The following is a 27021-nucleotide window of genomic DNA, read 5'->3' as shown; positions in this document are numbered from 1 at the left end:
ATGAGATGGTAAAGTTAGGGATTGTAGTACTGATTAAACCTTACATACATATCAAATATCAGACTGTGGTTGGTCTGACTCCGTCTTCATCATCACACCACGTGGAAATAAGACACTACATGCATCATGCATGTAGTTCTTCAAATCATTTTTCAGGCTGTTATAGTCATGTACCCCAATATTTTCAGGGCCGATCCAAAGAAATATACTAAAAGTGTCTAAAGTTTAGATATAATGTTAGAAGTTTTTGGTTAAATTAATAGATGACATGTATCTTCAGCAAAAGTCTCTAAAGTTTTTAAACTTCTTACAACATCTATAATTTAAGGTGAACGAAAAATTATTTTATAATGTAATATATAATATATTCAAAAATGATTTTAAATATGTGATTGCTCTTTTATCTATTTTAAACCCCAAAAGCTAGTCTTGTTTCCAAATATTTTGGTTATCTATGTGAAAATAATGATACTTATGTTTAGTAGCATTCTAGACATATGGTTTACAAACCAGTAGTTGTTCGGCATGGAAGTAGACTAATATAATATAACCACTTCCAATTAATTTCCTTCTATTTCTGCTGGCATTTATTCTAACGGTAATTCTCTGCTGCCTCCCTTAAAAACTACAAATCTATTTGAAGGGAAGATACAAATAGTAAAAGATCGCTAGGATAGTTAGCACGATGTGTAACATGGAAGATGAATCAACAAGAGTTTTCCTGAATTAGATTAAGCTGACAGACACGATAACCAAAAAAAGTTTAACCAATCATTCTCTAATTGCTCCCTGCCACAGCTATATTTGTATCACATCATCATTCTTAAGCGAAAACCCAACCCCCTTCCAATCTCAAAATCTAATATCCTTTCTTTCTTACGAAATAATTAATTCAAAAAGTTTTAAATTATCCGACAAGAACCAGAAGTTAAGTATACATTCAAAATGTTCGCCGAAGCTGATAGTATTCCTAGAGCAAAATATGGCAATATGATGCATTCTGATCCGAATCTCACCTCCACAACGACTCAACAAACAGAGGAAGAGTACGGCGTACGCAACAGCAGTGCATCTGCGGTTGGCACAGGCATGTACGATAGAATGAGCTGCGAAGGTTCTCCAATGATGATGTCTCCTTGGAACCAAGCGAATCCATTTGCTCAAACCCAATGGTCTAACGTTGAAGAAAATCTACCTCAGAACGGCCTTATTGGCTCGCTTGTTCGCGAAGAAGGCCACATCTATTCTTTAGCGGCCACGAAAGATCTTCTCTACACCGGTTCCGACAGCAAAAACATACGCGTGTGGAAGAATCTGAAGGAGTTCAGCGCATTTAAATGCAACAGTGGGTTGGTAAAGGCCATTGTGATTTCAGGGGAGAAAATCTTCACGGGTCACCAGGACGGTAAGATCCGCGTTTGGAAAGTATCTCCAAAGAACCAAAGCTTGCACAAACGGTCTGGCACGCTGCCTACTCTGAAGGATATTTTCAAGGCCTCTCTCAAACCGAGAAACTACGTTGAGGTGAAGAAGAACCGCACCGCGCTTTGGATCAAGCATGCAGATGCTATCTCTTGTCTGAGCTTAAATGACGAACAAGGGCTGTTGTATTCAGCGTCGTGGGATCGAACCATCAAGGTGTGGAGAATCTCTGATTCGAAATGTCTAGAATCGATCCCAGCTCACGATGATGCTGTGAACTCAGTGGTGTCAACAACCGAAGCGATTGTTTTCTCCGGATCAGCTGATGGAACAGTAAAAGCATGGAAACGTGAGCAAAAAGGAAAATACACAAAACACACGCTCATGCAGACGTTGACAAAGCAAGAAAGTGCAGTCACTGCTTTGGCTGTGAGTAAGAATGGTGCTGCTGTGTACTTTGGTTCGAGTGACGGTTTGGTGAATTTTTGGGAGAGAGAGAAGCAGTTGAACTACGGTGGTGTTTTGAAAGGACACAAGCTTGCTGTTCTTTGCCTTGAAGTTGCCGGCAGCCTTGTCTTTAGTGGATCTGCTGATAAGACAATATGTGTGTGGAAGAGAGATGCAAATATTCATACATGTCTTTCTGTGCTTACTGGTCACACAGGTCCTGTAAAATGTTTGGCGGTAGAAGCAGACCGTGAAGTGTCGGAACATAAAGACAAAAAATGGATTGTATATAGTGGAAGTCTGGATAAGTCGGTAAAAGTTTGGGGAGTTTCAGAATCTTTCATTGACATGAACCAAATCGGCATGATGCACCAGCAACAACAACAACAGGTCATATCGCATTCGGAGCCTTTTATGTCCGAGGGCAGTGTCTCTTCGTCCACTGGTGGAGCCAGCAGTCATCGGAGACATTAATCACGGTTTGTGGTTTATTGCCCAAATAACAAAGCTTGGATGAACTTCGAACGAATCATTTTACTTTAATATTAACTTTGAATGCAAAAAAAAATATATAGTTTTATGATGCAGTGTTGTATAACGTGGAGCTAAGTTTGAACATTTTTAATTCTAAAGGTTTTTTTTGTAATCTTCCTATATTTGTGATTAAACCCTGTAACTTCTTCAAACTTGATAATAATTATTTATGTTGTGCACATTTTCTGAAAATTTTCTAGCACTTTTAAACTGTAAAAAAAAAGTTACATGGTCATCATGTTGTTATATATTTAGTCGAAAGTTCGAAATCCATCTTTTAGTGCATTTGTGAAACAGATAATAGGTAGTTAATATTTTGTGTTTGATATTTTTTTGTGGACACGTGTTTTTTTTTTTTCTTTTTTTTTTAATGAATGTTAAATTTATGCACCAAAAAAATCTTATTACATCAAGTGTAAACCTATTTAGAGATAAATCCTATCAAACTTCTAAGGATATTCCAAGTATTTACACTCTTGTACTAAACCAATATTGTAAAGCATTCTCCATTCCTTTGCCTCCTTTGAATCTCAAGATACTCAATTTGTTTCTTACTCCTTTGTCCAAAATCTTCTTCATTACATCCAAGGGTAAAGGATTCTCACCATGCTTGATCTTGTTTCTTTCTCTCCATACCATATGTATAATAGCTTGAAAGGTATACCTTGCGCAAAATAACCTTCTCTTATCCCAATCAGTCCGAGTAAGAAGAGGCACAATCTCAGACCATACTTTAGTATAAGAACTGGCCAAAACCCCGGCCATGAGATATTCCCAAATCTGCGAAGTGAAGGAACATTCAAAGAAGAGATGGTCACGAGATTCTGCATCACTCCGACAAAGAAAACAAGTGACATCAACGTTACAGAAACCCGTTAATAAAAACTACATTTAGGTTAATGTACTCAATAGAGGTCCAAATTAGAAAATTACCCACAAATAATATAGACGGACAATTGAATGTACCATTTTGGCAAGTAATGGATGGTTATGTCCTTGGTTAAAAGCCGAAAAGATTTGGGGAAAATTCTGTAGGTCACTGCTTGACGTCATAGGTCTGCTTGTGGTGAGTTCGTAACCACACGTCCTCTTCAGTTATTGTATTGATTCAAATTCCATTGAGATTTTGTGGGTAAAAGCGTAAGCATATGAAGTGTATTAGAATAAGTAATTGTTACTAGGGTTAAAAGAGTAGAATACAAAACATTAGCTGTCGGTGAAAATTTGTAGGAGAATAAGAGTGAAAACGAGTACTGTGATTGATAGTTTAAAAGAGTGAACTCGTTTTGTCCAAAAAAAAAAGAAAGTGAACTCGTTTGATAGTGTTTGTTATCGCTTAAAGAGAATATATGAGTGAAGATATTTGTGTTTATTTAAAATCATCATTTCTTATTTCAGTACATCATATTATAGCACATAAACTAGGACATTTCAATAGAGTCATGAATGGTGGATCTCTGTTTAACTGACAAAACGAATGGTTCTGATAGACAAATGACTTTAATGTTTGTTTTCTAACTATTACGACATATTCCATAAGTACTAATGGAAGATATTCTTAATGTTAATAGTTTTAAATAACAGACAACATAATGGGACAGCTGGTGCGACTAGTGGTCGGAGTTTGGGAAAGGCTGGGACTAGGAGCGTTCAGGTTCATACAGAGCTGAAGTAAAATGTGGCGGAAAATGTAATGTATGATTCATTACTGTCTCTGGTCCGAAAAGAAGTACTGGGTTGACCCAACATAAAAGATCCTTAAATTCAAATGGGATATAAAATCTGGTTACTCAAATCTCAAAAGAAGATGAGAAAAACGCTAAAATCTAAAACTGAACGTGTTAGAATACAAAATCCGCAAACGAAAAGATAGATCCTAGGACATCGGAAAATTCTTATTTGCTTAACCGGAACGATGATCCCCTGTAAGCAGAATTTAAAAAAACAAATTATTTGCGTAATGCCGTGCAAAAAAAAGAAGAGAATCTATAATTTTGAAGGAAAAAAAGGGGGTGAAAAATTAAGGAGCGGTAAAAGTGAAATCATGAAAAAAAGAGATAAAAAAAAATAAGAGAAAAGAGTAAGCGATGAGAAACGTGTGTTCACGGATATTTGATTATCCTATCTATCTCTCGTCGTTAGTGGCTGTGGCAGCCACACCCACCTTATCCGCAATCTCCTATTTCTCTAAAATATAAAGCTAACCTTCTTTTGCTTCTCTCATACTTGAGTCGACCCACTTTCTGTTGCATCCTTCAAAACTTAATTCATAGGTATCCTCTCTCTTCTCTCCTGTTAATTATTGAATATCCTGAAACAATCTAATGTAATTTTCAGCAAAAAGGAATGGCTACAGCAGCGGCGCCGGCGGTGGTTGCATGGACAAGAACGGGAGCTGTGTTCAAATCCGGACAGGCACAGATGAAATCGGAGATGAAAGTTTCTTACGTAAGAGGACTAAATTCTTACGGTGGTCTCAAGGCACAGAACAACAAGGTTGTCTCTATGGGATTACCAGTCTGCACTGAACAGTGCTTTGCTAACGTCGTGATGTCTCTCAAAGGACGCACAAGTCGTGGAGGAGCCTTGACCTCAACCTGTAACGCAGTCGGAGAGATTTTCAAGATTGCTGCAATCATGAACGCTCTGACTCTCGTTGGCGTTGCGGTTGGATTCGTTCTCCTTCGAATCGAAGCTTCTGTTGAGGAAGCTGAGTAAATAGATTGAAGAATCCTTTTTCTTATATTATATATTGTTTTTGTTAATTGTTATTGTCAAGCTTCAGTAAACCTGGATGCATTATGTGACATTTGTTTATGATGAAGCTCTTTTGTTCTTAGAATCCTCACTGATCAAACGGTTCAAATGCAAACATCTGCTTTTAAATCAGTTAAGCCCTCTGTTTTTGGGATTTTGGAAGAGCATCTACAATCTTTAGATCTCATTAGGTTGGTTGAAGCTTGTTATTTGTCTCAAGCGAGCGTGAATCAGAGCATGAGGCTGTCCTCATACTGGTTGCTTTTTGTTTTGTTTTGTGTCTTTAGTCGTATGAAAAGCTACTTAGAAGGTATGTTTTGTCTTTAGTCATATGAGTAGCTACTTAGACCATCTCCAATACTGTAAATGTGGACCTTTCAATAGAGTATAATATCATCTCGCCTATACAATTGTTCCGTCAATTTCGACTATTGTTAGTATAAAATATTGTGGTTTGCTATTTCATGATATTTATGGATGATGAAACTGGAAATGATAACTTTGGATCATTTGCTTTGGTACTATCACTGTTTTTTAGATAGTTCAAGAAGTTAGTATTCCAAACAAAAATATACACCTTTTTACCTTACAAAAGCTGCCAAAGGGGCTGAGGAATATTATCAACACCATCATTTGGTTATTTTTCAAGTCATCTAACTTACAAGCAGGTGTCCCAGTTCACAGTCCACCATAAGTCCAGTTTATGAGTGGGTGGAATGAGTGTGACTCAGTTCCTGCTGCTAGAGTTGCTTAAAATCTGTGTAATTCTTCGTGAGCGGTTAGAGCTTCCATGATGCTGTCGACCCATCTGCCACACACATAAACCCATGGAAAATTCAAGTGGCTGCACGACTTAATTTGCCTGGTTATGTAACAAGATGACTCAATTAGTTGACAATGTTCCAACTTAATAAGAGGTTTTACCCTTCAAGCCCTGGTTGCTCCGGGTGGTAAACCTTTTTAAATCCTAGTCGTCTTGCAGCTGAAGCAGTTGTCTCTCCTATGCAGGCAACATTATTACTCCACTGCTTCTCGTTTTGAATCAAATTCATCCAGGCCCTTGCAAAAAAATACAAGTAAATGACTGGACTAAACCCAAAGATATTTATACCAGTGACCGGTAACAACATTGCGCTCAGCCGCTCATGACTATTACTATAGAATGACATTTGATTTAAAGAAGCTTACCGGATTGCAGAAGGTGAACCTACAGAAAGAACAGGCGCAGACAATGCCTGTTGCAGAAGCGTCGCATCTACACTTTGCACAGGAACCTAGCATACATAAAAACAAAGAAACTGTTATGGTGCATCTTCAAATAACCACATACAAGGGACTGAGAAGCGAGAACCCATATATAAATGTTGGCTAAACCAAAACAAAACAAAAAAACTGCTCACTGTTGTGTATGTATTCAGCCTCAGAACGTCAAACCCACGCCTGGACAATCCTTCCTCTAAGATTCATATGCAGAACAGAAAGCAGATTAAGCTGTTTTAGTCATGGAGTTTAAATTATAATTATAGGCTAAACTAAGTTTATAGTCACATATTTCTAATCGGGTTGCTCGCCAACATACGACAGTTTTTAAAAACTTTTAAAATACCAAAGTCAAAAAATAATCATTCACTAATCCATTTCCTATTGATAGAAATATTATAACTACACATCTTCAACAAGGATTTTTTTTCATTTTAGTTAAACGCAATACTTAGCATGGTATTCTCCAACTGCCTAGTCTATTCTATTTTTATTATACAGTCCCGAATATTTGAACTCAATATGGATATAACGCAATAAGCTCAGCGGAATTAAGAAATCAAAACACACACCAATCTCATTGCTTGCTTTTAGAGAAGCCGGGTATAAGACAGAAGAAGTTTTGCCCACATTGTCTGGAAGCTCTGAAGCCAAGACTTTACCAGTTGCTGAAACAAAGAGAAAGGACAAGCAAAGTGTAATATAAATATATAGTACTGAGTTGATAGACGCAACCCCAATTAGAAAACATAAACATTGATGAAGAGACATGCCATACAAGATAAAGTTAGTTTTGATCACTAACTCAGAAAGCTAAATATGTTATTTGGTTCCTACGAAGAAACAATGACAAGGGCATGCATAGGTGATAGATATCCTCCACAGTCACGCCAAAGAATCATATAAAATGATGATAATGTAGATGTTTGAAGATTACACAGATAAAAAGAATTGAAGAAAAAGGGTCATGGAACCTTTAGATGGTGTAAAGGCAAGATGAAGCGCTCCTTGTGAAGCTTGCAGTGGCTCATCAAAGATACGGGCAGTTCCAGCTCCGACTACACCTACTTTCACTTTTGGAGAGCAAGCTGCCCTAAGGAATCGAGACAAAGGGAGGGGGAAAAGGATAATGTGGACAAGTGTTCAAACTTACAAAATCACAAAGCAAGGCTTACTTACTTCCACGCCTCGAGAAAGACAGAAGCTGCCTGTGGAGAGGTTATGATGATCCAGTCAAAGCTCTTATCTACCAAACAAAAGAACATATAAAGACAAATCTAATTGACTGCAAAAACCATGAATTAAGTCTACCAGTTAGTAGAGAAGGAAGGCGATCGAAATCAGGTCCGCGAGCATGTTGAATCAGTGGGAGCTCTAAAGATGAAATCCCACGTTTCTCCTGCGATTGAAACTCTCTCTATTAGCTAAATCGGCTATGATTACGAATACATTAATCAGTGAAAATGCATACCAAGGCTTTGATGATTTGTTTGTTCTTCCCACTCTCTCGGGTAACAACCACCTGGGGAATCGAATTGGAGGAAGACAATGAATCTCGAACGAGACAAGGAACCCCCTTTTTGAGGGAATGATGAGGTGGTTGAAGAGATAAGAGAGGGGAAGGAGACAGAAGCGACGCCATTCAAAGGGAGGCTGGATTGGGATTTCAATTTTCAAGTGAGGCTCAACTCCGCTGCCCGAACCCGTCCAACTCTATCAAATCTAATTTACTCATATACCACAAACTAAACCATAGATAAATATTTATTATGAACAAAAAGAAAATACATGGGATAATTGTGTTCTCTTTATTCCAAATCTATATAAACAAATATATGTATACTAGATGACTTTCCGCGATATCGCAGAATGATATCATCTATCATCTAAATATTATTTACGGTAACTAAGTTTCGTATATAATTAAAATTTATAATAAATTTGGTAAAATAATTTGTTGATAAAAAATAATAGAGAACTTGTGATCGGTTGATAATCGAAAAAATAACATAAATTTTATTACATTATAGTAATTATCTTAATACATTACTACCTTTAATAAATAATTATGTTTATTCATTATAATTGATCTTGCATAAATGTATTAATTAACTATAAAAAGTTGTCAAAAGAAAAAGTGACTTATGTACAAAGAGATACACTTAATTACCAATGACTATAATGTTTTGTTAGATATATATCATAGAAATAAAATATATAAATAGTAAGATAAGTATATGTACATATTTATAGAGTAAAATAAAAAAATATAGTATCATTTTCTCAATTCTTTTATTTTAAATATTTCTTGTAAGTTATCATAAACTCTTAATATTTTGTTTATTTTTATTGACTATGCTTTTATTTTAGTTTTGTTTTTCGTAATTGTTTTTAGAGTTTCATGTTTCGTGTATAAAGATATAATTTACAGAGATAACAGATGTTAAAAGGATGACGATTTACCTTTTCACTTTACTTTATTGCATATCCGATACACAGTGTTTAATAAATAAAAACGGAAGAGAAAAATAAAATATTGTAAAAAACAAAAATGATTTAAAAACATAACAAAATAATTATCATGATGGTTTTAAAATTTCTAATGCATATGCTAATAAATATTTATAGTTATAAGTCCGGATGTGAGCGTGAAAAACCTAGTTCATCTTATAATTATATAAAAAGTATAAATTAAAAAAGAATACAATATATGAGTTATGATATATATCTACTATATATAAGTCAAATTCATAAAATAGTAATTTTGAAAAGATTCTATTTATTAAAGATTGAATCAAGTAAATTATTAAGAATTATATCCTTCTATTTATTTCTATTTATTTTATAAAGCTCAAATATTTGTAAAAATTTAAATTGATGACTCATTAATCAAAATCATAAAAACATGACAGATAATCAAAATACCTAAAATCATGGATAACATGACAATTAAGCAAATTCAATTTTCAAATAATAGTATAGACATCTATCTAATTCAGAAAATAGTAAGTTTGAAAAGATTCTATATATTAAAGATTGGATCAAGTAAAATATTTAGATTATATCCTATTATTTATTTCTATCTTTTATATACTAAATCGCAAGTCGCATAACGAATCAAAAATTGACAAATGGCATGTGATTTGAAATGTAAAGAAAAAAAAAAAACAAAAACTCTCTAACCGTAAAACCTTTTACATCTTTAATTTTTTGAAACTGTAAAATTTCAAATCCCTAGATTTTCTAAAATCACCACGTCAAAAGCGAACATATCATCTACAACTCCTATATCGTAGGACAATTTAAACTGTTTTTATTCTTAATATAACTTTCAATCAACTAATTTTTTTATTTGCTTCCTTTTTCCACAGTTTCATCTTCTTCATCGATTTGTTTTTTTTTTCTTTTGGGTTTTGAATGTAGCAAAAGAAAACATATACATATTTATTTGTTCACCATCCAAATATTTAAATTGAACTAATTTTATGTAAATTTAATTATTTAGTCTTACATTAATTTAATTTTTTTATGTTTTATATTATTTTTTTCTAATATTAAGTATATTGGATTTTTGTTAAAAAATACATAATTAAAATGGGTATCCGAACTCAAATCCGAACCGACCCCGCAATGATTCGAATCAAATCCAAACCAAAATTTGTAAATATCCGAATACAATTTAAATTTCTAACCCTAAAAATCCGGAATAGATTAACTGAATCCAAACGAATATATAAATGTTCATCTCAAAAAAACTATATATACAACAAATCTCTTAATACAACATTCAATAAATAATTTAATAAATTATTTAACTCCGCGCATAGCGCGGATTACTACCTAGTTTAGAGTTTTAACTTTTAAATTAGGATGTGATTTAGAAAATTGCACTTAACATCCTTTATTAATTTTTTTTTTGTCAAACGTCCGTTATTAACTTAAATAGAGGAAATTTGGTGTGTATAGAGATCAAATACTTTGTTGAAAAAAAAAGAGATCAAATACATATATAACAAAATGTAGATTTTAAGAAAAAAATGAAAAGTATATTTAAAATTTTTAAATCATAAACAAGATACGTGCACACAAAAAAATAAAATAATAAATAAGATATTTCTCAAAAAATTTATTTCAAAAGATATCTATCAAATTATTCCTTGAAACCAATCTGGTCGAGAAAAACTTATCAGCCTTGTGTCGTCGACGCGTGTGGTCATCCGTCCTCAAGCCATTCATTTTATCAGAACTGTATCACTGAAGGCAAAAAAATCTGGAAAACAAGAGAACGCTGTCTTCCTTTCTCCCAGAGTGGAGGAGAACGAAACAATCCATGAGAATCCATTAGTTTGCTTTTCTACTTTCAAATCCTTTCTTCAAGTTCAATCGCAATGAACTGCCCAGCCATGAGTGCATCTGCTTCGTCTTCCCGTTCCTACTCAACGTTTCGTCCTCGTCCGTAAGTTCCCCCCTCCCTTCAACTAGGAATCAAATTCTTCTTGTTAAAACCGTTAGATGAATAGGCTAATCTTGATGTTTGCAGACTGTTGCCACAAACGAGTCACGATTCACAGAGATCTGTGCTGCAGTACTCAAGATCACCTAGTGAGGTGTTTGCTACTTCGCCACTCCGGCTGCTTGGGAAACATTCGTTGCCTTTGAGAGCGGTGGTGACCTCAAAAAGCATTTCATCATCCTCAGCGGTAGTCAGTGGTGATGAGAAAATAGGAGTGCTGTTATTGAACCTTGGAGGCCCCGAGACTCTGGACGATGTGCAACCCTTCTTGTTTAACCTCTTTGCAGACCCGGTATTATCTTTTTAGTTTTTACTCAGCTCTGGTCTGTATTGTATTGTTTTTGAGTAATGCTCAATAGCTGATCCCTGGGTTTTAATCGGCAGGACATTATAAGATTGCCGCCCTTGTTCCAGTTTCTTCAGAAGCCGTTGGCACAGTTCATATCCGTTGCAAGGGCACCTAAAAGCAAGGAAGGTTACGCGTCAATTGGTGGTGGTTCTCCTCTTCGCCACATCACTGATGCACAGGTGAAGTTTCTCTCTGTTGACTGCAGTCAATTGATGTTTCTATCCAACGAATTTTGGCCTTACCAAGGTTTTGATTTTTCTTTACATTTGTAACTCTCTTGCCTTGTGTGGGAGATCTAAATTTTAAGAGTAGAAGAACGTTATTGAGATTCTGCAAAATGTATAATTGATCCCTGCGCATATATAAATTCTTTTATGATTCTTGGTTCTGTTACGTATTTAGCTTGCTCCTTTTGTTCATCAGGCTGAAGAATTAAGTAAATGCCTTTCGGAAAAAAACGTCCCAGCAAAGGTATATGTTGGCATGCGTTATTGGCATCCATTCACTGAGGAAGCCATTGAACAGGTATCTTCAATATGGTCCTATGTATCTTGATCCTTTCAAACCCAATTTGTTTTCTTTGCCTTTGCATTTTTCCTTTTTTATCAAACATTATTTGGACTATGTTGAAAACAATGGTGTTCTTCTCTTTTGAATATGAACACAATAGTTTGATATGTAAACGCAAAAGGAACTAATAAAAGCCATTGCTACTCCTCCCTGGGTGTATTTGTCTATTCCTTAAACAATCTCTTACCTTGTGATTCTTACTCATTATTATTTTTTCTCTTCTTGCAGATAAAAACAGATGGAATTACAAAACTTGTTGTCCTACCACTCTATCCCCAATTTTCGATATCGACTAGTGGCTCAAGCCTAAGACTCTTGGAGAGAATATTCCGGTGAGACTACACATCTTGTACGTGGTTTAGCATGCCATGACCATATCTTACTGATTATTTTAACCTTTTTTTTATTTACTCACTATATACAGAGAGGACGAGTATCTTGTGAACATGCAGCATACTGTTATACCATCATGGTATCAGCGGGAGGGATATATAAAGGCAATGGCAAACTTAATCCAAAACGAGCTGGGAAAATTTGATTTCCCTAGTCAGGTCGAAAATCTCTCCACTTCTAGTCATTATATTATTTTTTTTCAGTTCGCTTCGCTATGCTATTTTCACAATCCGTTGCAAACATTTTTTCCTGAATTCTTCTTGTGTTTATCTCTTTTCTTAGATCTGTGTCTGTTCCCCTTGTGTTAAATTTTTTCTCTAGTGGAAGAAAGAATTTTTAAATCTTGTGTAGCTCTCTGGTTGCTGCCAATTTATTCAACTATCCTAAGACGACCTTCAAACCAAAAATATATGTTACAGGTTGTAATATTTTTCAGTGCACATGGCGTGCCTCTTGCATATGTTGAAGAAGCTGGTGATCCGTACAAGGCAGAGATGGAAGAATGCGTCGATCTGATAATGGAAGAATTAGACAAGAGAAGTATAACCAACGCTTACACGCTCGCTTATCAGGTCTTTTTTCATTTATTGATTATTTTATCAATGTTAAACTATCTATGTGATCTGGGGAATAATACAAATATTTTTTGGTAAGCTATCTTGTAAAACTTTCTCATTAATACTGTCACTGGTTTTTGTTCTATGGGAATTATTGGCTGCGTTTTGAAACTATAGCTGTTTGTTCAAATTTCACCCGTTATGTTGTCTTATTATTTTGCATAACATTTCCAACAGAGCAGAGTTGGACCTGTGGAATGGCTGAAACCATACACGGAGGAAGCCATCACTGAACTTGGTAAAAAAGGTGTTGAAAATCTTCTGGCTGTACCCATAAGGTAAAAAGGGGTATTTCTTGTGCAAATCCTGTCACTTTTTATTATTCGTTTCTTTTGGTTAATTGAAACTTCAGTTTGTTCTTAAATATAACAGCTTTGTGAGCGAGCACATTGAAACTCTGGAAGAGATAGATGTTGAGTATAAAGAGTTGGCTTTGAAATCTGGTATCAAAAATTGGGGCCGAGTGCCTGCGCTAGGAACAGAGCCTCTGTTTATATCTGACTTAGCAGATGCTGTTGTGGAAAGTCTTCCATATGTTGGAGCTATGGCAGTCTCAAACCTTGAAGCTCGACAGGTAACACTCTTATTAGTCTTTTATGTACTCTAGCTCAACAAAAGAAGCTGTTATCTACACTTCGTTTGGTTCATGGGTCCCCAAACTCCTTAGCGGGAAGTATTTTCTCAGCCATATATAACATTAGTTGAGCATCGGTAGGCTTAAAATGGGGTTGATTGTTATTTTACCATGACGACGTTATATTACCGTATGATGTTTGGGATGAAACAACAAAGTTTTAATGTTCTATAAACATTTTTTCTGTAATCGAAAACATAAATTGCAACTCCATGCAAAACTTTTGTGTTTTCATTTACCATTATCAAATAGTGTTTTACATAAGTAAGTGGATGTTCTGGAAATGCGAACTTAATGTTTTAAATGTATGCGTCAAGGCAGAGTGAAAATATTTCCACCTAAAAAAACAGATAGTCTACATAAAGTTGGGGGTACACTGACGGAAAATTTTATGCTTTAATATGTATAGCCGACCCATTGAAGTGTATGGTGTGGTTTATCTTGTGCAGTCGTTAGTACCGCTGGGGAGTGTTGAAGAACTATTGGCGACGTATGATTCACAGAGGAGGGAATTGCCAGCTCCAGTGACGATGTGGGAATGGGGATGGACCCGAAGTGCAGAAACATGGAACGGAAGAGCAGCAATGTTGGCAGTGCTCGCACTCTTGGTTCTAGAAGTAACCACCGGAAAAGGGTTTCTGCATCAGTGGGGCATTCTGCCTTCATCTTAGTAAAGAACAGACAATCTTCTTATCTATTACAAAGCTATCCAAGAGTCTAAGACTGTGATTTCACTTGCGGAATAAGACCTGCTGTGTTATTAAAACTCTCTTTTTCTGTCTTAAAATGTTGACGTTAAGTACTTGATATCTTCATAAGATCTTTGCAGATAAGCAGATTTGTTGAATTTGTCTAATAATTACGACATTAAGGGCATCTTCATAAAACCATTGCCGATAAGCATGTGTAAATGATCCTGGATAGCTTTTGGCCTAAGAATTATCATCCCTAAGATCAGTTCGAAGTTAGTTTGGTTTAAACTAAAAAAAAACACTAACTAGTTGGCCAGTTCGTTGTCGCGTGGTCGGATTACCGTTTTGTAATTTCAATAAGGGCATGTCGGAGTAAATCCTAGTGGCCTGTGTTTCTTGTCCTGATTTGAATTAGGGCATGTCAACTGTCTGCTGGCCAGGATATTTGCGAGTCCAGTCGACATATCTGATCAGCTGCGGTAAGAACTTGGCCTAGAGTTATCGCAAGCTTTTGGTTTTATCCGGCAATGTGTTTGAAAGATAAAAAAAAAAATATAGATCAAATAAAATGAGAAAAGAAAAGAAGAAAAGAGAAAAAATGAAAAATAAAAATGAATAAAGATTGAGATTGTTTAGGAATAGATATACTACAAAAGAATAAAAATAAAAAATGAATCAAAGGTTGAAATTATTTTAAAATAGATATTATAATATTACATAAAAATGTATTGCATATTTTAACCATATAAGTTATATGTTGAATTATAATTTTTTTTATGGTTATAGATTCTAAGAGCATGATTAAGCCAAGCACTTTTCTGCTAAAAACCGACTTTTATACTTCTTATTTAAGAACCGGTTTTTAATTTTTTTTTAGTTAAAAGCTAAGAAACGGTTCTTAACGGAAACTATCCTAAAAACCCGGTTAATCATGGTCTAATCTCCCTTGATTTAAAGTAGCTTAGATATATATATATTTTGTTCGTCATCGCCATTCATCATGCTCTAATGGTAACTCCTTTTCCATCAGACCCCAAATCACAACGTCACAGCTTCACACACTAATCCCATCAATCTTCTTCCTCCCCGATCCCAATTATTCTATCATGGCTTGCATCAAGGGGGTGGGCAGATCCGCCTCCGTGGCGCTTGCTCCCGATGCTCCTTACATGGCCGCCGGAACCATGGCCGGAGCCGTGGACCTGTCCTTCAGCTCTTCCGCCAATCTCGAGATCTTCAAGCTCGATTTCCAGTCCGACGATCGCGACTTGACGCTGGTCGGGGAAATCCCCAGCTCGGAGCGGTTCCACAGACTCGCGTGGGGCAAAAATGGATCTGGATCCGAGCAATTCTCGTTGGGCCTTATCGCCGGCGGGCTTGTCGATGGAAATATAGATCTGTGGAATCCTCTCTCTTTAATCGGGTGGGTGCTTTTTCGATCATTAATATTTTCTTATGAGCCCTTGTTCAAATTGAATTGATCGCCACGTCGGATTAGTCTAACCGGAACATTGTTGCAGCTCCCAGTCCGCACTCGTTGGACATCTATCGGTTCACAAAGGACCCGTGAGTTTGTTATTTTCTTTTTCTTTTTTTTTTTACAGAATCATCTTGCGGTTTTAACACTCCTCATTTGATGTGTGCGTGCCACCTGTCTCTGTTAATTCAGGTTCGTGGTCTTGAGTTTAATGCAATCGCCCCAAATCTACTCGCCTCTGCGGCTGATGATGGCGAAATTTGCATTTGGGATTTAGCTAAGCCTTCGGAGCCTTCTCATTTTCCACTTCTAAAGGTAAAAAAACAAACCACCAGCTCTCTTACAACTCATGTGAACCTTTTAATTTGTTTGAGTGGAATCCTAGAGCATCTTAAAAACTTTATGCAGGGTAGTGGTTCCGCCACGCAAGGCGAAATCTCATTTATATCGTGGAATAGAAAAGTCCAACAGATATTAGCATCTACCTCCTACAATGGGACTACTGGTGAGATTTTTACGGGTTGATTACCACTTCATACTCTTGTTCTGCTTCTGCTCTTCGTTGACTTTTTTTTCTTTCTGTGTGTTTGTTTCGCGCAGCGATATGGGACTTGAGGAAGCAGAAGCCTATTATTAAGTAAGTATACAGTTTCTCAAAAGTGATATTAGTGAGCCGCTCTATACAGAAACCTTGATCTTGACATTATCAATCAACAGCTTTGCAGATTCAGTTCGTCGCCGGTGCTCGGTTTTACAATGGAACCCTGACATTGCTACTCAGATTATGGTTGCATCAGATGACGACAGCTCACCTACTCTCAAGGTAATGGGAATCATATAATGCCCTTGCTTCATATAGTTTCTTCACGTTTTGGTTCGTTTTAGTAACGTAAGGTAATACATAATCAGCTCTGGGACATGAGGAACACAATGTCACCTGTGCGCGAGTTTACTGGACACCAAAAAGGTATTTTTCCAAACCATTTGCTATGAACACGCTGTTTAACAGTCTTTTTGTCGTCTCATAGTCCTGTTGTCTTCATTCTCCCTAGTGGTGACGCTTCTTATCTTACAGGTGTGATTGCAATGGAGTGGTGTCCGAGTGACAGCTCATATCTTCTTACCTGTGCTAAGGACAACCGAACTATTTGCTGGGACACTAATACAGCAGAGGTATGGATCAGGAACTGATGAAAGATGCATATTTGGTAGCTAAACGTCATTTTGAGTGAACTTGTTCCAACTATTATCAGATTGTGGCTGAGTTACCTGCTGGCAACAATTGGAATTTTGATGTTCATTGGTACCCAAAGATACCTGGAGTTATATCTGCATCTTCATTTGACGGGAAAATTGGCATCTATAATATCGAGGTATCTTGGTAGTTTGCCCTTCAATATTTGTACATTGTTCTGTTGTAGATGAAAATTGACTTACGACGCGTATTAGAAAACGAACCTGTGAATTCAGCCTTATTGACTGTTTTTCTTTCCCAGTATTATTGTAGATTTTTTGTGTCTTTACTGGTGATTAAATGTTAAGTGTTCAGTCTTATGCACTTTAGGTTTGAGAATTACCTTACTAGCAAAACATGTTGGAGTATTGATCTCCCTTTGATAATTTGAAAATATGTTCAACGCTATGTTGCAGGGTTGCAGTCGCTATGGTGCTGAAGAGAATAATTTCAGTACTGGTAATGTCAATTATTTTTAGCATTTATATGTTGGGAGGATAGAATAGCACCAGAACTTACATCACTTCTTATAATCATCTTCATGCAGCTCCTTTAAGAGCACCAAAATGGTATAAGCGCCCGGTTGGTTCATCTTTTGGATTTGGGGGAAAACTTGTATCGTTTCACGCAAAGGCGCCTCCGAAGGGGTCCTCAAGCATTCCGTCTGAGGTAGGTATTTTGTAGTGATGCTATCTTCTGCTATACCCTTTTCTTCGTCACTTTTTTTTTTGACTAAATGTCATGCTCAGGTTTTTTTGCACAGCCTGGTAACTGAACAGAGTTTGGTGAGTCGAACTTCTGAATTTGAAGCCGCCATAGAAAATGGAGATAAGACTTCTCTAAAGAGTTTATGTGGGAAGAAATCTGAAGAGACTGAGTATGCCATCCTTGTGATTGAAAATGTTCATATTCGCCCTTAACAAAGTCACAAGACAACTAAATTCTCTCTTTTTCAATTAACTGATTTCGCAGATCCGAAGAGGAGAAAGAGGCATGGGGCTTGCTGAAAATCATGTTCGAAGAGGAAGGAACGACAAGGGAAAAGTTGATCAGCCATCTTGGCTTTAGTTTACCTTCTGTGGAAGAGGATCATGCAGTAAATGGGCTCTCGTCAGATCTGAATGGCATTGGATTAGAGGATACTGCACCTGAGCCTGTGAAAATTAACGAGGCAGCTGCATTTGCTATGGACAATGGAGAAGACTTTTTCGACAACCTTCCTTCTAAACCAGATACACCCGTATCTACATCCTCCAAAGATTTTATGCCTCCTGACACAGATTCTTCTGCCAAAGTGGAAGAAACTCAAGAAATACCAGAAGAAGAGGAAGAAGGTTCTGACAAAGTATTTGATGATGCCATCCAGCGTGCTTTAGCTGTTGGAAATTACAATGAAGCGGTGGATCAGTGTATATCTGCAAATAAGATGGCTGATGCTTTAGTTATAGCTCATGTTGGTGGTACAGCATTGTGGGAGAGTACTCGTGAGAAATATTTGAAGACGAGTGGTGCACCTTACATGAAGGTATATACATATATTCGTTTTCAACTTGATATGTAGGCAAGTACAATCGACATCCCTGTTTATGGTTGCAAAGCCTCTTAACTAGTGTATGTTAATCTGTTTTCAGATTGTTTCTGCGATGGTGAACAACGATCTCACGAGCCTTATCTATACAAGGTCACTTAAGTTCTGGAAAGAAACTCTTGCTCTCCTCTGTACTGTAAGTTTGTCAAACTCTTGCTTCTCATGTCTTACTTGATCAAAATATATTCTCCTCTCACTTTAGCTCTTCAAACAACGTAAAGTGATACATGAAACTGCTACTTAGTTTTGGCCACTATAAAACCACTTTGTAATGAATGCTGCTTTTATATTGATTGGCAAACAGTTTGCACAAGGAGAACAATGGGCCAGCCTTTGCGATGTCCTTGCCTCAAAGTTGATGGCTGCTGGTAACACTTTGGCTGCAGTTTTCTGCTACATATGCGCAGGCAATGTTGACAGAACAGTAGAAATTTGGTCGAGGAGCCTTGCAGACGATCGCGATGGAAGATCTTATGCCGAGCTTCTTCAAGTGTGTATCACTTACAATGTTTTGTGCATAATTAGTTAGGCTCCTCCGCTCATATTCTTGTGCCCTTTTCTTTTGATAGGATCTTATGGAGAAGACTCTTGTCCTTGCTTTGGCAACTGGCAACAAAAAGTTCAGCGCATCTCTATGTAAACTATTTGAGAGTTATGCTGAAATATTGGCTAGCCAAGGGCTTCTTACAACGGCAATGAAGTACTTGAAAGTTCTTGATTCTGGTGGCTTGTCACCTGAACTTTCCATATTACGTGACCGTATTTCTCTTTCTGCAGAGCCTGGTACGTATGCAGTAGTGTTAGTTCATTTTAAGAGAATGAATTCTGATGACAAAACTACCATCTTATATTGCATCCGCAGAGACTAACACTGCAGCTTCAGGCACTAAGCTTCAAAGCACCATACCGTATAATCAGGTCTCTTTCTTTTATACTCTGCAACTATCTTTACATCGGAGCTTGAAGCTCTGTGGAATCCATAGCTTTTACGGATAACATGCTTAGCCTTTATTCTTCTGTGGTTTAGGAGCCAACTCAGGCGCAACCAAACGTTCTTAGTAACCCATATGATAATCAGTATCGGCAACCATACACTGATTCCTATGGTGGAGGATATGTCCCCTCGGCTTCACATGCAACGATGCAGCAAGCAACCATGTTTATGCCTCACCAAGCTCAGCCAGCTCCGCAGGTTTCTTAAGTTTTGGCGTTGTTGCATTTCCTTTATCTCATACTTCGTGAGACCATCATGCATTAATGGTCACCCTTATCTGGCAATTTTCAGATGTCTAGATTAGGAACTTTTCCGTTTCTGTTATGTTATGTATAGGGTATTGATCCAAGTCTAGACGAAATCTAGATCATATACGTGGTGCTCTGGTCTCTTCTTTTGTGTGAATTTCTGAGTCATATGTTGTCGGGATGGATTATATAGTTCTGTTTATATGACAAAACATAATCTTCAAACCGAACATTTCATCCGCTTAAGTCCATGTAGACCTTTGTTTCAGTTCCATCGTGTAGAATCTATAGCCTAGAGGTCGTGAAAACGTTTGTGATGGGGATGCGTTTTGTTTCTTATATATAGGCTTCATTGGCCAATTTGTTGACTTTGTGTGTGTGTATATGCAGCCGTCTTATCCTCCGGCTCCTGCAAGCAATGCTCAGCCATCCATGAGAACCACTTTTGTTCCTTCAACTCCCCCTGCACTGAAAAACGCAGACCAATATCAGCAGCCAGCCGTTGGTTTTCATTCATTCACAGTATGTGAAACCTTTTTATGACTCATTCTTTTTGATGCTTCCTGCAATTTTAGTTTTAACTAAGCTAACATCTATGTCATCAGGGATCATCCAACAATGCATACCCTGTTCCCCCCGCTCCAAATTCATATGTACCTCCTGGCCCCTCACAAGTTGGGCAAAATCTTAACCCAATGATGCCCCAAGCCGTTGCTCCAGGAGCTGGAGCCATAGGATTTACGCCTATGTCAGCTCCAGGAGTTGCTCCAAGATCTGTTATAGGTTCTGTGCAACCAGCAAGTCCTCCAATGCAACAGGCGACCCCTGCCCCTGCAGCTCCGCCACCAACTGTTCAGACTGCAGATACTTCCAACGTCCCAGGTATTCTACAACGTGCCATTTAGAGCATTTCGGAACTTATAATTGAAATATGAATTAGACCAGATTAGATTATAAACAAAAAAACCTCCATTAGATAGAAAATGCCATTTCTGTTTTGTTTCGGACCTAAATTCAAATGGTCACTTGTAAACTCTGATCCAGCCCACCAGAAACCTGTGGTAGCAACTTTGACAAGGCTATACAATGAAACATCGGAAGCACTGGGAGGCGCACGTGCAAATCCTTCCAAAAAGCGTGAGATAGAAGACAACTCAAAAAAATTAGGTGCTCTGTTTGTGAAACTCAATAGCGGAGATATCTCCAAGAATGCTGCAGACAAACTCGCGCAGCTCTGCCATGCTCTGGACACTCATGACTTCGGTGCAGCCCTTCAGCTACAGGTGAGTCAGTGAAGTGATCTATGGTTACTTCTATTTGGTGTTTTAGCAAAGCGAAAGAAGCAAACAGTGTTTTTTTTCAACTCTGGGAACAGGTACTTCTGACGACAAGCGAATGGGATGAATGCAACTTCTGGCTGTCGACGCTAAAGCGGATGATCAAGGCCAGGCAAAGTGTGCGGTGATTTTCTCATTTCTGGGTTTTGGCAAATTATAAACCCACAGGTGTGACGTGTATCAGATTCATTTTTGACTTTCTTAATTTTCTCTTTTAATACGCAGTTGCTGCTCCAGTCTGTTTTTATTACCCCATTTGTTCTATAGATAAGATAGATGAGATTGCTTGATTGACATTCTCTTGTTTTTGGTTTTACCTTACCGGACGAGTATATTATGTCTCTTTTTCTTTCTACGAATTTGCTATATACTTTATTGTTACAATTATTAATGTTTACGCTTTGGTCAAATTTGAAACATAAAATTTGACATCATTTAAAAAACAGCATGCATCTATGGATGAATAATAGTGAAGTAAAGAGGTGTCTAACGTGAGTATCCTAGAACGCTTTTCTTGAGAAACGTACCTACCGCTGCGTACTCAGCGAAGGCCTTTTGGTCGATCTTGCACCTCTGAAATTCCGGGAAGAACAAGAAGATCCCAGTGGCGAAGACGAATAATATTGTCAGAGTCCGAGCCACTGGTGTTGGAAGACTCCATCTTCTTCTGATGGCCTTCTTGAGGGCGATCTCAGCCATGATGCAGACTCCATGCAGGAGGAAGAAAGACATCAGCCCCCACGACGGCCGCAACCTCCCCAAGTAGAAGAATATGAGCTCGTGCATTATCCCCGAAACCACGAACGTGGCCAACGCCGCAGGAGCGGATGCCCATTTCCTGGGGAGCACCGACAACCTTAGCACCGGCTCGTAGACGGTCGGGCGCAAGATCTCACTGACCATCAGATTCCATCGTTTGCCCCAGAAATCCTGAAGCGATGTGGCGAGGTATGGCTCGTTGAACTGAGGCTCCAGCTCAAGGCTGGATGCGGCTCGTACCAGGGATGCGGTGACCGCTAACATGAGGTCGAGGGAGAAATACATGTTGAAACCATAGAGCAAAAGCACGGCTTTGTTGGGGAGGAGGTGGGTGTAACGGAATGATTGGATGACTAGAAGCAAAGGAAGTGCCTTCACTAGATAAAACAAAGAACCTTCTCTCACGCTGTGCCGCTTTGGCTTAGATTCATTACCAAGCTGCTGAAGCTTGATGGGGAAGCAGGAGACGAGGAGGAAGATAGGGAGAGAGAGAGTGGGTGAGGAGAGAGGACCGTTTCGAAATGCAAATAGATAGAGCTTGAAGTTGGCGAGCCAAGAGATGAAGAAACCAGTGGTCCCGATCATATGCACAGTGGTTAGATGGAGCGGAACCAAAAAGAAAAGGATCATCACTGGAGCCATCAGAATCAGCCTTTTGACTCCCTTGTCAACCAATTTTCCAACACAGAAACAGTAACACAAGGACACCATCACCGAACCCCACGCCTCAGTCAACCGCTTCGCTTCATGGCTCAACGCCCCCACCATCTCTTCTTTCAGAATCGGGACTCTCTTCTCTTGTTAAAATCAGGAGAGAACTTTAAAAGGGAGAAACGTGTCACTGAAACGACCAGAACCACGTTTCTTGATATTATACGGGTTCCCTAGTATTGTCTCCATGGTTTTTTCAAAATAAAAAATGAAAAGGAAATTGACATTGGAGAACTGGCAAGTGGAACATAAGAGCATTATTAGAGTTCCATTATCAGATCCTAAATGGTTTTCTTATTTTTTTAAATACTTTTAATTGTAAAAGTGAATTAAGAGACTGGATTAAGAGATTCAAAAATTTAAGGGTTCTTAAAAAAAAAAAATTAAGTTAAACACCAATTTTTTTTTATTTTTTTTATTAAACTTAAACTTCTTAAAACATAGTACAAGATAACATTCTAAACATTGATTTTAAAATAAAAACATAAAAAATAAAAACGAAAGAATTTGTTTGATGACTTTGTGAGCCATTGCCAGATGATGAGCAGAGAAGAAATTTCTTTACGTCGTCTTCTTTGTAATTGTTGCAACATGATGACTAGAGAAGCAGTTTCCTGATCGCAAGATGGCAGTTGGGGAAACACCATCTCTGTTTTTGGACTGCTTAGACAGTTAAACTTCTTGATGGCGATTGGTTCTTTTAGGGAGAGTCTTGGTTCTAGCCAAGAAGTAGCACCAAGAGTCTTGGCCTTCTCCAATTTATCATCCTGGACATCCACAGCTATTATATCAGAGGCTCCAAAATCCCTCGCTATCTGCAAACAACTGAAGCAACAACCTCAAAGATGGTTAGTTTCTGGTCATACCAAATCAAGTAATAAAACAACAATGACACATATAAGTAACATACCTTGAGCCAACACCACCGATTCCAATAACAGCAATAGAATCTCCACGACGGATCTCAGCAGCATGAGCCATAGCACCATACGCTGTAAAAACAGCACAGCCTAGAATGGCAGAGACTCTGGTAGAGGAGCTAAGCCATGAGCTGGTGTGATGCAGTACTCAGCCATCCCTCCCATACCGTACATATACACCGGTGAATCTGCCGGAAAGCAAGAAATGTAAAACAATCATGCTTCTCCCTAACATGCCACAAAAGCCTAATCAAATTTAACCTTTTTTACCATCATGACACAAAAACAGACGAGTTTCACCATCGTAAAGAGTTCCTTTAGCTCTATTATAAGCAAAGAAGTCTTCACAAAGATCATCATGGCCCTGTATCCAAGTAAAGAGTATCAGCTAAAAACTGAGAATCCAATGAAAGGTCTACACTTTCCACCTCACCTTAGCACAATAAGAACAGGTTCCACATGGCATAATGAAAGCTCCAACTACACGAGAACCAATTGAAAATCTGAAACAAAAAAGGTTTGAGACATTCAGGATTTGTAATATGAAAAAAATATGATTCCAATTTAAAATAGTTTGAGAAACCTTTGGACGATCTTGTGATCAGTAAGAGGACCATGTTCAACGACTTCACCAGTGATCTCATGACCAATAGCACAAGGACTAGAGAATGGCATCTCTCCTTTCATCACATGTAGATCAGAGTGGCATACTCCACAAGCTGCCACATACCAAATTGAAAAATAAAAATCAAAAGTTTTTTTTTTTAATTACTTCAAAACGAATCAAGCCATGAGGATATATGTAATTAATTACCTTTGGTTTTGATGAGAATCTCATTCACTTTTGGTCGGGGAATGTGAAATTCTTTGATTGTTAGAGGCTGATTTGGCTCGCGATACACAGCTCTGCGCATGTATCCGCCGGAGCTCACGTGATACCCAGCGATGGATGACGGAGACAGCGGTGGAGGGAGTTGACGATCATCGCCGGAAGCCCCGGTTTGCAGAGATCTAACGTAGGGAGAAGGTAGAAGAAGCCGCCATGGGAGAGGGAGTGGAGAGAGACAGAGAGGAAGAGAGGAAGGCGAAGAGACGGCTCTTCCGGTGCCAAATTAAGAGACGCCTCTTCGGTTTATTTGTCTTTTTGATTTTCTTTTAAATCAAATTAAACATAAGATACCTCTAGATACGGGCGATAATGATGCTCTTAGGTCACTAGTGAGGGTTTTGAACTTGAATTTTTCATATTAAGTCGCATATAATATTTAAATATATATATTATCAAGATCATGAGAAATACATCAAAAAATAGTTTATTATTATTTTTAATTTATTATATTTTAAAAAATTCTCTAACCTTGAGCCGACGTACTTGTGCCCCGTCTGTTTTCTTATTTTCCTTTAGTAATTTACCTAATCAAATGTTGTAACGCCTATTCAAAGATCAGACCAGAGCTGGACAAAAAAACCTGAATCCGAAGAACCAAACCGAACTCGAATCCGAAAAAGTAGTATTAAACCTGAACTGAAATTGATTAAAATATCCGAACGGGTTCAAAATTTTGGTATCTAGAGAATCGAACCTGATCCGAACCGAAGTATTTTGGGTACCCGAATGTATTCGAAATAGATTTATATACCTAAATATATTAATTATTTTAGTTTAATGTATATTAAAAACATCCAAAATATATAAGATACTTTTAAGTTATCAAAAATATTTGAAAATATATACAAGTAGTCAAAAATAAATGTCTAAGATAGCTAAAATATACTCAAAAAACCAAAAATACTTGAAATATCTATTGATTCTCTATCCAAGTATTCAAACCAAACCAATTTATATGTTAACTTTAGGTATTTTGACATATGTTATTCAAATTTTTAGGTAATATATTATTTTGTTTATAGATTTTGAGTTATTTAAAGTATATAATGAATTTAATTTTTTTAAAAAAAATTAAATGGGTTATCCGAACCCGAACCGAACCCGTAAAGATCTGAATCGAACCCGAACCGAAATTTAGAAATACCCAAATGGAACTGAAATATTTTACCCTGAAAACTCAAAATCCGAATAAATCCGAACCGAACCCGAATGGTTAGCCAAACACCCGTAAATCAGACGGTGTGAAAAAGAAAAGACGTGTGCCCCCATGCTAACAATTAAATAAGCTCATTAATAAAACAATCTTTATATATAAAGTAGACTTCTTCCCTTCTTCCGACAAGTGGCAGGGGGGTTTGCTGCCACGTGTCCTCTTCCATTTCCTTTGAAAATTCACTACTTTGTTAATCAAAAAATTATCCATGTAACTTAAATAAAAAATCACATATTTATGATAAATTAATAAATAAAAAAAGACAAAAAGACAGACATTTCTATTAGTTTGAATATGATTTAATTTGATAGGTAGTGTTGAACTGAGAATTTTTGTTATTTAATCATTCTCGCACTAACCATCATCATATGAAGTTTGATAATCTATTTTTATCACTAAAATTAAAGATAAATAAAGTAATACAAATATATTTTAATATTTAATTTATTGACAACTAAAATAACATAAAATTTTACTATTTTCTATTATTTTAGTTACAAATTATATATTTATTTTGCAATTAAAAATCATAAATTAACCAAACTAATAAGAAAAAACTAAAGCAAAACACATTATTTAAACATAAAATCTCTTGAATCACAGAGAAAAATAAAATGTCATAATAACACTAACACAATAAAGGTCCGGAGTTGAAAAGAGATCAAGAACAAAGACTAACTTACTTCACCTTACTATATAGTGTTTTGGCCAGAACAGATAGAGGTTAGAAAATGATAGGAAGATAAAAATCTGAGATAAAGTAATCCCCGAACACAAAAGAGCATGATCAAGCACCAATGCAAAGAATCAAAAAAGTGGGTTGGAGAAAGAATAATCACCAGAAGGCCAAAACCACCACGAAGCATGAATACATATGCCTAAAGTACCGAAAGCACAACTACCAACTAAGAGGTGAGAAACACCTCATAAACTAAAAAAGCACATACAAGGCATCCATGCCAGCGAAGAGCCACAACGTTCTTGATAAAAGGGACCAAAGCTCCAAAACTAATTCTGCACGCCTATACCAAGGGAAACAGAAGAAGAAGAAAAACAACCTGAAGGAGGGAGAACAGAAGCCAATCATCGAGAAACTAGAGTCCAAGCTTGAGACCAGAAATAACCTTCCAAGCTCACAAAGCATACACGAAAAATAAAGCACTATCCAAACTTAGAGTGGCAAACATGGCGAAACTGAGAGACACCAGAGATGCGAGCAGCGATGAAAGCTGCAACGAGATGAGAGAGCATATAGGAAAAGAAAGACAAAACGAAATCGGCAAACTGTGAAGCCGTCTTTGAGTTATGAAAGAGAGCATAGAAGTCTGATCACCAAAAACCAAATCTTGAAACCTAAGACGAGCATAGACTACCGATGGAAAACCAACGACAAGGAAGACAATATCAAAGATGAATAAACTCTGACTCAATTCATGGATATGCAGTCTCTAACATCAGCTTAA

The 27021-nt window shown here is 37.3% G+C and overlaps 6 protein-coding genes and 1 pseudogene across 7 annotated transcripts; 4 read left to right on the top strand and 3 right to left on the bottom strand.

Moving 5' to 3' along the window:
* Positions 1-877: 877 nt before the first annotated feature.
* Positions 878-2389, top strand: LOC106310932 (E3 ubiquitin-protein ligase TRAF7). Its single transcript, XM_013748156.1, has one exon. The coding sequence runs from the start codon at positions 946-948 to the stop codon at positions 2341-2343; it is 1398 nt and encodes a 465-aa protein (XP_013603610.1). The 5' UTR covers positions 878-945; the 3' UTR covers positions 2344-2389.
* Positions 2390-4505: 2116 nt separating this feature from the next.
* Positions 4506-5292, top strand: LOC106312396. Of its 2 annotated transcripts, none has more exons than XM_013749909.1 (2): positions 4506-4676; positions 4741-5292. In XM_013749909.1, the coding sequence occupies exon 2, from the start codon at positions 4750-4752 to the stop codon at positions 5119-5121; it is 372 nt and encodes a 123-aa protein (XP_013605363.1). In that variant the 5' UTR covers positions 4506-4676; positions 4741-4749; the 3' UTR covers positions 5122-5292. The 2 variants fall into 2 exon arrangements, with proteins under 2 accessions (XP_013605363.1, XP_013605364.1); XM_013749910.1 differs by having other exon boundaries at positions 4569-4676; positions 4748-5292.
* A 377-nt stretch (positions 5293-5669) lies between these two features.
* LOC106312395 (uroporphyrinogen-III synthase, chloroplastic) lies at positions 5670-8136 on the bottom strand. Its single transcript, XM_013749908.1, has 9 exons — positions 7892-8136; positions 7732-7819; positions 7600-7666; positions 7395-7513; positions 6993-7088; positions 6561-6616; positions 6349-6434; positions 6085-6219; positions 5670-5968 (listed from the first exon to the last, which is right to left on the bottom strand). Exons 1-9 carry the CDS (start codon positions 8060-8062, stop codon positions 5911-5913), a joined length of 876 nt encoding a protein of 291 aa, XP_013605362.1. The 5' UTR covers positions 8063-8136; the 3' UTR covers positions 5670-5910.
* A 2451-nt stretch (positions 8137-10587) lies between these two features.
* On the top strand, positions 10588-14374 carry LOC106312365 (ferrochelatase-2, chloroplastic). The gene is made up of 10 exons (XM_013749863.1): positions 10588-10876; positions 10961-11225; positions 11318-11461; positions 11706-11807; positions 12081-12184; positions 12277-12403; positions 12665-12817; positions 13040-13140; positions 13235-13436; positions 13946-14374. Exons 1-10 carry the CDS (start codon positions 10809-10811, stop codon positions 14165-14167), a joined length of 1488 nt encoding a protein of 495 aa, XP_013605317.1. The 5' UTR covers positions 10588-10808; the 3' UTR covers positions 14168-14374.
* An 806-nt stretch (positions 14375-15180) lies between these two features.
* On the top strand, positions 15181-21483 carry LOC106311896 (protein transport protein SEC31 homolog B-like). Its single transcript, XM_013749220.1, has 22 exons — positions 15181-15611; positions 15709-15754; positions 15858-15980; positions 16074-16170; positions 16266-16302; positions 16383-16488; positions 16575-16632; positions 16741-16838; positions 16919-17038; positions 17316-17358; positions 17447-17568; positions 17649-17776; positions 17872-18424; positions 18531-18623; positions 18792-18977; positions 19057-19270; positions 19350-19405; positions 19515-19679; positions 20120-20251; positions 20335-20611; positions 20774-21012; positions 21105-21483. Exons 1-22 carry the CDS (start codon positions 15295-15297, stop codon positions 21192-21194), a joined length of 3300 nt encoding a protein of 1099 aa, XP_013604674.1. The 5' UTR covers positions 15181-15294; the 3' UTR covers positions 21195-21483.
* LOC106311897 (acyl-CoA--sterol O-acyltransferase 1-like) lies at positions 21399-22727 on the bottom strand. Its single transcript, XM_013749222.1, has one exon. The coding sequence runs from the start codon at positions 22591-22593 to the stop codon at positions 21553-21555; it is 1041 nt and encodes a 346-aa protein (XP_013604676.1). The 5' UTR covers positions 22594-22727; the 3' UTR covers positions 21399-21552.
* A 213-nt stretch (positions 22728-22940) lies between these two features.
* LOC106309240 lies at positions 22941-24568 on the bottom strand (annotated as a pseudogene).
* Positions 24569-27021: the final 2453 nt, after the last annotated feature.

The sequence above is a fragment of the Brassica oleracea genome, chromosome C8 (genome assembly GCF_000695525.1).
Source record: "Brassica oleracea var. oleracea cultivar TO1000 chromosome C8, BOL, whole genome shotgun sequence".
NCBI lineage: Eukaryota > Viridiplantae > Streptophyta > Magnoliopsida > Brassicales > Brassicaceae > Brassica > Brassica oleracea.
The sequence above is the reverse complement of the archived record's forward strand: the minus strand, read 5'-3'. Positions and strand labels throughout refer to the sequence as shown.

Coding starts and splice junctions, on each gene's coding strand:
- LOC106310932 (XM_013748156.1), top strand. CDS start 946: ATGTTCGCCGAAGCTGATAGTATTCCTAGAGCAAAATATGGCAATATG.
- LOC106312396 (XM_013749909.1), top strand. CDS start 4,750: ATGGCTACAGCAGCGGCGCCGGCGGTGGTTGCATGGACAAGAACGGGA.
- LOC106312395 (XM_013749908.1), bottom strand. CDS start 8,062: ATGGCGTCGCTTCTGTCTCCTTCCCCTCTCTTATCTCTTCAACCACCT. Junction 7,089..7,394: donor TGCCTTTACACCATCTAAAG/GTTCCATGACCC, acceptor TCTTTGTTTCAG/CAACTGGTAAAGTCTTGGCT. Junction 5,969..6,084: donor GAGCAACCAGGGCTTGAAGG/GTAAAACCTCTT, acceptor TGTGTGTGGCAG/ATGGGTCGACAGCATCATGG.
- LOC106312365 (XM_013749863.1), top strand. CDS start 10,809: ATGAACTGCCCAGCCATGAGTGCATCTGCTTCGTCTTCCCGTTCCTAC. Junction 11,462..11,705: donor GCCACATCACTGATGCACAG/GTGAAGTTTCTC, acceptor TTTGTTCATCAG/GCTGAAGAATTAAGTAAATG. Junction 12,818..13,039: donor CTTACACGCTCGCTTATCAG/GTCTTTTTTCAT, acceptor CATTTCCAACAG/AGCAGAGTTGGACCTGTGGA.
- LOC106311896 (XM_013749220.1), top strand. CDS start 15,295: ATGGCTTGCATCAAGGGGGTGGGCAGATCCGCCTCCGTGGCGCTTGCT. Junction 16,303..16,382: donor AAGCAGAAGCCTATTATTAA/GTAAGTATACAG, acceptor ATCAATCAACAG/CTTTGCAGATTCAGTTCGTC. Junction 18,425..18,530: donor GTGGTGCACCTTACATGAAG/GTATATACATAT, acceptor ATCTGTTTTCAG/ATTGTTTCTGCGATGGTGAA.
- LOC106311897 (XM_013749222.1), bottom strand. CDS start 22,593: ATGGTGGGGGCGTTGAGCCATGAAGCGAAGCGGTTGACTGAGGCGTGG.